General features: G+C 57.5%; 1 protein-coding gene across 1 annotated transcript; it reads right to left on the bottom strand.

The window, feature by feature from the left end:
- Window positions 1-460: 460 nt before the first annotated feature.
- LOC122390010 (fibronectin type III domain-containing protein 1-like) lies at window positions 461-6,338 on the bottom strand. The gene is made up of 4 exons (XM_043382565.1): window positions 6,311-6,338; window positions 1,524-3,687; window positions 802-1,100; window positions 461-660 (listed from the first exon to the last, which is right to left on the bottom strand). Exons 1-4 carry the CDS (start codon window positions 6,336-6,338, stop codon window positions 461-463), a joined length of 2,691 nt encoding a protein of 896 aa, XP_043238500.1.
- Between the last annotated feature and the right edge of the window lie 4,540 nt (window positions 6,339-10,878).

Genomic DNA, 10,878 nt, shown 5'->3' with positions numbered 1-10,878 from the left:
GAATAGTGCCATGTTTGGATAGCTGGATTTGGTCCTAGCCCCGGCTGCGTGTTTATGGAAGTACGGGTAATAAATATGGCAAATTTCCCGAATGCGATTACCGTAACCAGCAAATACAATTGACCTATGAGAATGAGACACACCGGCTAACCTATAATTATCAGCAGCGTACGATCCACACTTTTCGAACACACTCACACAAACACAGGGCTGATCACGCCTAATTCCGTCGTTATTTGGGCCATACAAGTGTCACAGACCGCAAAATATGGTGAAATATTTCAACCATACAAATAAATCAGTTTGCACGCGGTCTAGATGCAGTGATGCACAAAAGTTCGCGCCCTGCAATCGGTACCAGGTACTCACCGGTGCGGCAGATTTGAGCACTCACGCCAAGTAGAGTCGCCAGATTCGGTCGGCACAAGTACTGCTGGTGCAGGTTCGGTCAGCGGGCGAGTCAGGTGCAGTCCGTGTAGAGACGGATACCGGCGGCAGGCACGGTCCACGTCGAGACAGGCACGGTCCGCGTCGAGACGGGCACCGGCGGCAGGCACGGTCCGCGTCGACACAGGCACCGGCGGTAGGCACGGTCGTGTAGAGACGGACTCCGGCGGCAGGCACGGTCCGTGTCGACACAGGCACCGGCGACAGGCACGGCTCACGTCGAGACAGGAACGCTCGAGAAAAGACGGGCACCGGCGGCAGGCACGGTCCGTGTCGAGACGGGCACCGGCGGCAGGCACGGTCCGCGTCGAGACGGGCACCGGCGGCAGGCACGGTCCGCGTCGAGACCGGCACCGGCGGCAGGCACGGTCCGCGTCGAGACAGGCACGGTCGTGTAGAGACGGGCACCGGCGGCAGGCACGGTCCGCGTCGAGACAGGCACCGGCACGGTCGTGTAGAGACGGACTCCGGCGGCAGGCACGGTCCGTGTCGACACAGGCACCGGCGACAGGCACGGCTCACGTCGAGACAGGAACGCTCGAGAAAAGACGGGCACCGGCGGCAGGCACGGTCCGTGTCGAGACTCCGGCGGCAGGCACGGTCCGCGTCGAGACAGGCACCAGCGGCACGGCAGGCACCGACTACAGGCACGGCTGGTGCAGCGCAGAGACAGCCATCACCGGCACCGTGCGGTGCTGATAGTCACTTTGAATTAGTCACTGATAATTGTTACTGAATCACTGGCGCTATCAAAATCGCATAGGACGAGCCCCCAATGTTAGCGGAGCGCCGCCAGAGTCAACATAAAGTTCTTGAAAAAGGCACACTGTATTTTCACCGCTTGTGAGCACTCGGACACGAAAACCGCACGACCGTCACGCTCCGGCTCCGTCCCCGAATGCCCGCCCCCCCGCCGGCCGCCGCAGTCAGCGGTCAGCCGGTGCCCCGCGGCGGTAACCTCCGCAGGGGCGAGGTCAGGCTCCGGCGGAGGGCAGGGCGCCCGCAGGGGCGAGGTCAGGTCAGCCCCGACTCGACTCGGACACCGCAGCGACGCGGTGTAACATAAACGCACATACGGGTACACCGTGAACGAGTGGGTGGGCAGTGGCCTGGGGGTCGGCGTGGTGGGCGGCGTAGTTGGAGGCCGAGTAGTTGTAGTTGGAGGCCGAGTTGTTGTAGTTGGAGGCCGAGTTGTTGTAGTTGTTGTGGTTGTTGTGGTGGTTGTAGTTGTTGTTGTAGACGGAGTTGTAGTTGGCAGCGTTGTCGTGGTGGTGGTCGAGACTGGGCGTTTCTGCGCCCCCGGGTGGAACTTGGACGGCCTGAAGGGATCGGTGGGGGGCCGGCGGGCGGTGGGTCGCCGGTGGAACACCGACGGCCGGGCGGTGGGTCGCCGCCGCGGCCGCTCCGTCTCCAGCTCGGTCTCCGGAGACGGGGTGACGGCCGCCCCCCGCTCGGTCGCCGGCGCCTCGGTGGTGACCTGGTTCGGCCTCGCCGGCGACTCGGTCACCAGGGAGCCGGGCTGGAGCGGCGGGCGCGGCGCCAGCTGGCTCGGTCGGGTCGGCTCCTCGGAGACCTGCGGCGTCACCGGCGACTGGGTGGTGGACGGCTCCGGAGCGTCCGGCACACGGGCGGTGACGACCGCCGCCGGTCCGGCCGGCCTCTCCGTCACGAAGATGACCGGTCTGACCGGCGTCTCCTGGGCGATGACGTTGGAGATGACGGAGGCCTCGGTGGCCAGCTCGTCGGGACTCGACTGGCCCGGGAACAGGACGTGGGCGGACGCGGAGTCGGGTCTGGCCGGGCTGCGGCCGGGGCCCGGCAGTCGGCCGCCGCCCGGCGACTGCCAGCTCCACGGCGTGTCGCAGTCGTCACAGGGGATCCAGGCGCCGCCGCACGCGTTACACGGCCGCACGCCGGGCTCCTGGGACGGGTGCGCGGGCTCCGCAGGGCCGAACACCAACTCCCCTGGAGCGGGGTGATCACCGCCCCAGCGCCACGGCGCGCCGCCGGCAGGGGAGTCGGCACCCTCGGGGCGGACCGCCGGCTGCCGGGGTACACCGACGGGCCCGACCACCGGCCGGCTGTGACCGGACGCCGGAGCCGGGACTGGACCGCCACCCGGCACGACAGCGAGCACGCCCTGCTGTGGGCGCGGCACGTGCATGTGCGTGTGGTGGTGCACATGGTGCACCTCCTGCGGCGCCGCCGGCCGCGGGCTGTGCCGGACCGGTGGCGGTACGTGCGGACCGACCAGGTGTGGTCGCGGCGCCTGGAGCCCGTGAACCACACCGGGCGGGTCCGGTCCACGCCTGGTCGGGCCACCAGCCGCTGCCGTCCTCAACGGCGGCGGGGGGCGCCGCCGGGCCGGGCCCTGGCGCCGGAATGGCCCCTGTGGGTGAGGCAGCCCCTGGCGACGGAGGGGGATCCGCCTCCGCTGCGACCGTCGGGGGTCGTCATCAGAGCTGTCACCCTCGTCCCCTCCGACCAGTCCCTGCAGCCACGCGGGCACGGCGAACAGTCGAGACGTGTCGAGCCCCAGCAGACGGCCCTGTCGGGAGGAGCCGGCGGCCGGGTCGGCATCAGCTGGGACGTCCTGGCCACCTCCGGCCGGCGACACGGTCTCCGCCCGGTCCTCGGCCGCCTCAGAGAGGTCCGTGTCAGCTCCACTTGCCGCCGCAGGGAGGTCCGTGTCAGCTCCACTTGTCGCCACAAGGAGGCCAGTGTCCGCTCGGTCCTCTGTAGCTTCAGGGAGTCCAGAGTCAGCTTCACCTTCCGCTGATGAGAATCCCGAAGGCGGCTTGGACGGCAGGGAGGGTCTGTCCTCAGCAGCTTTGACCGGCTCGTTCGGAATCTGATTTAGTTCGGGTGTTGTAGCTACACGTTTGTCTGTATTCTGACCTTCAGACGGCGTCACTGATGTCGACTCCACTTTCTCCTTTTCCGCACTGCTCTCACTATCGGGCGCGGTCGTTTCCCGATTGTCCTCTGACGCTGCGGCCACTCTCTCTAGCTTCTCAGCCGCCACCGCCGGCGCTGACCAGACGGGGCTGCACAGCGCTGCCGCCAGCAGCACAACGACGAGCCACCGGCGCGACCTCATGACGGCGCTCTCCGCCTCACTGACCACGCGGCCCTGCTCTCGGGAACGCACTGACCCGAGTCGCGCGGCGCGCGTCACCTCGACACGGGCCGGCCCTGAGTCACCGGCCGCGGGCCCACTTTCATTCTCGGGCGGCTCGGCTGGGTCCGGGAGAGGCTGCGACCGCCCGCCGCCGTGGGAGGAGATTGTGTCAGCCGCCGCCGGAACCGGATGTGACCGGTGTGGTGGGCCCATCGCCGGCGCAGCAGTAATGGGACGCGCGCGGACGCAACTGCGAGAGCTTCCGGCGCCGGCAGGTCCGATTAGTCATTGCCAAATGTGATGGGCACCCGATGAAAAGTGGCGAAACTGACCAGCTGATTGGCCCGATGGGTGATCCTTGGTGTGCACCTGCGTAGCCTTGCAAAACTCGCGAATCTGCCGAGATCCCTTGCTAACGGCACCGCTGCCTATTGTTCGACCTGCACTGCATGAACTGATGCGATTATCGAAGGAGGACGAGACAACAAGGGATGCTTAGGACGGGACGCAGTTAGTCTTGAGGCCGAGGGCAGAGGTAAATGTCGACAATTGTCAGCACTCAGCTCTTCCCCCTCGTCCAATCTATAACTTTTTATTTGCTCTTTTCGCTCTATCATATGATATCCAAAACGCTAACGTTCGATATTTTGATTCGCACACAATGGTTTTTGATGTTTCGTCTAGATTCATCGGAAATTATGGCTCACACGTTCCGCCGAATAACACAACCAGTAAAACGCCTTTTGGGCGTACCTAGAACGAGCGAGCGAGATAGTGAGCCCTGCACGTGCGGAAGGGCGAGAGGGTACTTCCAACGGGCACCCTTCTAACCGGTCGCTAGCGGTGTACCAAATTTGAACGCAATCGGCCCAGCCGTTCCTGAGATCTGGAAGCGGCATTCTGCACGTGCGCACGTGCAAACGGGGTCCAAACTGACTTTTGCACGGCCCCCTACTAACCGGTCTCCAACCGTGTACCAAATTTGAGCGCAATCGGCCCAGCCGTTCTCGAGATCTGGAAGCGCCCCCTGCATGTGCGCACGTGCAGTAGCACCTTAACCGCAACACATGGGAATGCATTGCCTGGTGGGTGCCTACCTGTATGCCAAGTTTTAGCGAAATCGCCCCAGTAATTACCGAGTTATAGAAATGGGAACAAATTTGACACCTCTTATTGTTGTATTTTGCACGTGCACTGGGGGTGACCCACATGCATCGAGAGTATCCAATTTTTGGTAGAAAGGATGCAGCTACCTTATAAAAATTACCGCAAGTCAATCGCCCAAGCGGCTGCTGAGATATGAGCCTCTCAAAATCACTACTTTTGCAAAACAGCTTGAACACCCTTGACTTTTCACGTGGCAGTTGGCACGTGCCACGACGGCCACTGAGATGCATCAAAAGTAGTCAATTACGGGATAGAAGGGATGGGGCTACCCAGCAAAAAAGACCGCAGGCGCAGGCCAATCGGTCCAGCGGTTGCTGAGATATAAGCCTCTCAAAAGCGTTACAGGCCGGGCCGGGTCGCTCATACTGAGATTTTTCCGTTATATTGAAAAGACTCGCTTCGCTCGCTGCGCTCGCTCGCTCGTAATTACCAGACTCTTGAGACCGGATTCGAGTCCACTGTTCAGTGTGATAAACTTGGCCTGCGAGGGCGAAGTCAGCGTATCCCAGTCAGTCTGTTGCTGAGTTGACGGCTTACTGCTGTCCATCCGTAAAGAAGCAGCTATAGGTATTTACGTGTGTTTTGAGGCAGTGGCGCCAGGCGCCGTGCGCGGTAACTACTCTCAGACTGCAGGGGGGAAAGGGGCATACCGATCACCGTAATAGAGATCAACCTAGTTTCTCACAGGTTTTAGGCTACTTATTTTTCATCCCTTGACCTTTTCAACTGTTGTATATTTATGTTGTTGCATGTGCAGGCTGTGGCATGGTGTTGCATGTGCTTTGCATGGTTTATGAGCCTAATGCTTGGTTCCCTGTTTTCCAGCAATGTTGTGAATAAAAGCCTTCATTGAGGTTCATCGTTCATTACAATTTTATTCACAACATAACCGCATGCTGCATGACTCTGGCAAATCAAGATGGACAAGTATCTCAAGCCCCCAGAACTCAACATTGATCCCAAATCGCCATCTGCTGAAGATGAGTGGGATATGTGGATTACAAAGTTTGGGGATTTCTTCAACTCCATCGATCCGGCCCTAAATCCCAACAAGCTCACGCTTCTTCGCGCTCACATGTCATGTGCATGCTATAAGCTGATCAAGGCGGCCACTACCTTTGATGAGGCTGTCGAGATGCTGGAAGCAAGGTTCGTGAAACCCCACAGTGAGGTCTATGCTCGCCACAGGCTCGCTTCTCGGCGACAGCAGGCTGGGGAATCACTTGACACTTATCTCGAGGAACTGGGGCTCCTGGCATCTCAATGCAAGTTTGAAGCAGCTACAGCTGAAAAAGTAAAGGAGGATGCCATACGTGATGCCTTCATCAATGGCCTGTCATCCAGTGCTATTCGACAGCGTCTTCTGGAGAACCTTCAGCTTGATCTGAAAACAGCTGTTTCTCAGGCTCGTGCTCTGGAGATGGCCCAGCAGCAATCTGAAATGTATCATAGAAACAGCAGTGATTCGTCACCAGTGACAGTGACAGCCCATGCTCAGTCTGATCCTTCTTCTGCGGAGGAGACAGTGCCATCCGCTCGAGGAGGAGAGGAAGTGACTGCAGCAGTTGAACGTACCTGCTTCTTCTGTGGTGGTCCACATCATGCTCGAAACAAGTGTCGTGCACGCAATGCTACCTGTTCAAGCTGTGGTAGGCAGGGGCATTTTGCCTCAGTCTGCCAGATGGGGAGATGGTCCAGAAGAGCACAACCGACCAAGGACCGGAGACAAACCACAGCTTCTATGCCGATACTGTCAGCAATGCATGAAACCTCTCTTCCGAGTCTACGGTCTGCTATGACACGTGTCACAATCAATGGTCAAGAGTTCGAAGCGCTGATCGACACTGGTAGCTCTCAGAGTTTCATCCGTACCCGGGTCGCAGAGGACGTTCACCTGAACATCGAACCCGCACATGGTACTGTGTGCATGGCCTCCACACAGCATCATGTCAAGGTGGCGGGGCAGTGTAGGGTGAGACTACGGGTTCAAGATGAATCATATGATGACTACCTGTTCTCTGTCATGGACGATCTGTGTGCACCTGTGCTACTCGGTCATGACTTTCTCAAGGCACACGAAAGCGTGTCCCTGACGTTCGGTGGCTCTCGATCCTCGCTCAGCCTGTGCTGTCTGACTCCCGCAGTGGTAACGCCACCATCCTTGTTCGGTAACTTGACGGAGGACTGTCACCCTATCCAGGCCAAGTCACGCCGCTACAGCGCCTCCGAAGTGAAGTTCATCGAGGGTGAGGTCGATCGTCTCCTAAAGGAAGGCATCATCTCTCCCAGCACCAGCCCATGGCGTGCTCAAGTTCTTGTGGTTGCATCTCCTAGCGGGAAACGTCGGATGGTTGTGGACTACGCCCAGACCATCAATCGCTTCACGGAGCTGAATGCTTACCCGCTGCCAAGAATCAACGAACAGGTTGAAAAGATCGCTCAATACTCCTATTTTAGCACGATAGACCTGACCAGTGCCTATCACCAGATCCCCATCGATCCTGAAGATCGCAAGTACACAGCTTTCGAAGCTGATGGAAGACTCTTCGAATTCCTTCGTATCCCGTTCGGGGTCACTAATGGGGTCGCCTGTTTTCAGCAGATCCTCGACGATGTCATCCGAGCTGAGAACCTGCGCGACACATTTGCATACGTCGACGACGTGACCATCTGTGGTCGCACCAGAGAAGAACATGACAGGAACCTGGAGCGCTTCATCGACGCTGCAAAGAAGTTCTCGCTGACGATCAATCAAGAGAAGAGTCAGTATGGCAAGACATCCGTCAGGATCCTGGGGCATGTGGTGGAGAACCGGACGATTCGACCTGATCCAGAGCGACTTCGAGCCTTGATGGAGCTGCCGGTGCCCGAGGACGCGAAGGCACTGAAGCGAGCTGTAGGCATGCTCTCACACTACTCCAAGTGGGTGTCGTCCTTCTCCGAGAAGCTCCGGCCGCTGATCGACGGCGACTGCTTTCCCCTGTCGCCTGACGCGGTCGCGGCGTACCAGCGGTTGAAGGAAGACATCGGTGCTGCTACCATGTCAGCGATTGACGACTACGCTACCTTTGTGGTAGAGACGGACGCGTCTGATAATGCGATCGCAGCCACTCTTACTCAGAACGACAAGCCGGTCGCCTTCTTCTCGCGAACGTTAAACCCATCAGAACGCAAACAGGCATCCGTTGAGAAGGAGGCTGCAGCCATAGTCGAGTCAATTCGAAAGTGGCGGCATCTTCTGATTGGACGCCACTTCAAGCTCATCACAGATCAACGCTCGGTCTCCTTCATGTTCGACCGCGCGAGCAAAGGACGCATCAAGAACGACAAGATACTGCGTTGGCGTCTCGAGCTGGCGTGCATGAGCTTTGAGATCGTGTATCGTCCGGGGAAGTTCAACACAGTTCCCGACATGCTATCCAGGGCTGTCTGTGGCGCAACCGCCACGGACACTGAAGATCTCATCCGATCTCTCCATGGACAACTCTGCCACCCTGGTGTAACGCGGTTGTGGCACTACCTCCGGGCGCGGAATGTGGCTTGTTCGGTGGATGATGTAAGGCGAGTCGTAACGCAGTGTAGAACCTGTGCACAGCACAAACCACGATTCGTCCATACCTCTAACACGCTTGTCAAGGCGACTAGGGTGTTTGAGCGATTGAGCGTTGACTTCAAGGGTCCCCTGCCATCAAACACTCAAAGAGCGTACATGTTTGTCGTGGTAGATGAATTCTCTCGCTTCCCGTTCGCTTTTCCTACTGCCGATACGTCTGCGGATTCGGCGATACAGTGTATGATGTCTCTGTTCACTATGTTTGGCACACCGGAGTTTGTACATTCCGATCAGGGCACCGCCTTCACGTCCTCTCGATTTAAGCAGTTTCTCCTACAGAACAGCATCGCCCAGAGCTTCTGTTCGGCATACAATGCCCCAGGCAACGGTCAAACCGAGCGTTACAACGGCATCATCTGGAAGTCTGTGTGCATGGCCTGTCACTCTGACAGCATCGACTTGAAAAACTGGGAAACCGTCCTCCCCCGGGCTCTGCACAGCGTTCGTTCGTTGCTATGCACAGCCACGAACCAGACGCCTCATGAACGATTCTTCAAACATCCTCGAAGGTCAATCAATGGTCAAGCTCTCCCTTCTTGGCTGGTGACATCAGACAGGGTACTGCTCCGTCGGTTCAACCGCGCCAGCAAGTACGAGCCTCTGGTGGATGAGGTCGATTTTCTGCACGTTACTCCCACGTACGCCAAGGTCCGACTGCCGAGTGGTCGTGAGCCGACTGTCTCTATCCGTCATCTCTCGCCCATGGGAGGTGAGAGCGCTGGGGAGCACTGCCAGATGGGTGATCATCGATCGAGTGACACAGACGTGCCTCCTATTGACTCGCCCTGTGACCCTGTGTGTCCCGCTGAGCGTGGCGACTCGTCTGATGCTGTGTCCGTCTCTGCACCGGATGTTCATGATGTACCTCCCGAGATCTCGCCTGATTGTCCTGATACCACTGTAACGAATTTGGATCGGCCTCTGCGAAGGTCAACCAGGGTGAAGCAGGTGCCTCTTCGATTAATGGACTATCAGATGTGTAAGCCGTGACAGGCGAGCGTTTTGACATGGTGTGGCGAGGAGTTTGTCTTTGTGTTAGTGTTGCTGAGCGTAGTTTTGGCACGCTCAGTCTTGAGGGACGGTGAATGTTGTATATTTATGTTGTTGCATGTGCAGGCTGTGGCATGGTGTTGCATGTGCTTTGCATGGTTTATGAGCCTAATGCTTGGTTCCCTGTTTTCCAGCAATGTTGTGAATAAAAGCCTTCATTGAGGTTCATCGTTCATTACATCAACAAAAAAGAAAAAAATATTCAAAAAAGTGCGGTATTCCGCCTCAAAGTTATGGGGGCACCACCCCCACGGCCCCAGAGTTGGGGGACATGCTGCCCCCACTGCCCCCGGGCCCGGTTCCCGCGCCCCTGCTTTGAGGACGACGCACTGAGTGGTTTGTCTAACATGCATATTTGTCACATGTTGCCGATCGCGTCCCAGAGGCGATTTTACAGGGGTGAAGTCAGTTGCAGAAAGGGGGGGCCAAATACAGAGGCGGATCCAGCCCAGAGGTTTGGGGGGGGGCAAACCATAAAAATTTATCGATTCTTTCCATGCATCGTCCATAGGCGTAATGTTAAAATCATGCCGTTTGGGGGGGGGGGGCAAATGCCCATTTTGCCCCCCCCTGGATCCACCACTGGCCAAATAAATCCCATTTTACCCCCCCCCCCCCTAAACCTGATTTTGGCCCGGTTGCCCCCCCCCCCCGTCTCCCTTTGGATCCGCCAGTGACGGATCGTAATTCGTACGCAGCGTCATTCGAGTGGTGACGTGGGTAGGTATGCCTTAGCTCCCAGCGCGCTGCAGCGCGCGCAGTGCAGCGTCGGGCGGTGAAACAGGGCCCGGGCTCAAAGGCTTCTTCGCTCCTCTTGGCCACGGTATATTTATTTTTATTATTACTGTATGTATGTATTTGTATGTATGTATTACTATATGTATTTTACCCCGTTCGCCAATGGGATAACGACCGCGTATATTCGGATGCAGTATGAGTAGAGCATGGGTCCCGAAAAATTCTTCAGAAACTAGAGAAATTCTCGCGGCCACCGGCATTTAGGCGATCTGCTCGTGCTTTTGTCACTGGAGCGCTTCTTTCACGGAGATTGCGCCGGCCGCCTGCAACGGACGAAAAATACACGGCTTTGCAATCCGGCTGATCGTGGGAAAATACAGCCGGAGGTCTCGGCTCTATGCAGGTATACCACCGGGAGAGATGTATTTATTGTTTAGTATATACCACTGGCTCGATGTATAGCCTGCAAGTTGGCTTTGGTGCAAACATGTCAAACAGGGTATAGGGCGGATCGATGTAAGCAAATCAGACGTTCAATTGACAATTTCCGATTCTTATTCGATAATTACGACCAATTATATTTTATTTTGGGAAGTGTTATTGGGACCGGAGCAATAAAATCTCATTTTCCCCTGTCTCCTTACCTATCTCCCAAACCCCTTGCTCACGATCATCTTTCAGAGCCTATTTTAAGGGAATTTGACTGGGGGGGCAACCTGGAAAATTGTCTTTAATAATCCAG

The sequence above is a fragment of the Amphibalanus amphitrite genome, unplaced genomic scaffold, assembly GCF_019059575.1.
Source record: "Amphibalanus amphitrite isolate SeventyFive unplaced genomic scaffold, NRLGWU_Aamphi_draft 000379F_arrow, whole genome shotgun sequence".
Classification (NCBI taxonomy): domain Eukaryota; kingdom Metazoa; phylum Arthropoda; class Thecostraca; order Balanomorpha; family Balanidae; genus Amphibalanus; species Amphibalanus amphitrite.
This window is presented reverse-complemented; position numbering and strand designations above follow the sequence as displayed.

What these genes read in the sequence shown, in the direction of transcription:
- LOC122390010 (XM_043382565.1), bottom strand. Translation starts at nt 6,338, where the DNA reads ATGATGTGGACCACCACAGAAGAAGCAG. An exon ending in CACTCGTTCACGGTGTACCC is followed by an intron (nt 1,101 to 1,523) that starts GTATGTGCGTTT and finishes GCGCTGCACCAG; the next exon opens with CCGTGCCTGTAGTCGGTGCC. An exon ending in GCGGACCGTGCCTGCCGCCG is followed by an intron (nt 661 to 801) that starts GTGCCGGTCTCG and finishes TCTCGACGTGAG; the next exon opens with CCGTGCCTGTCGCCGGTGCC.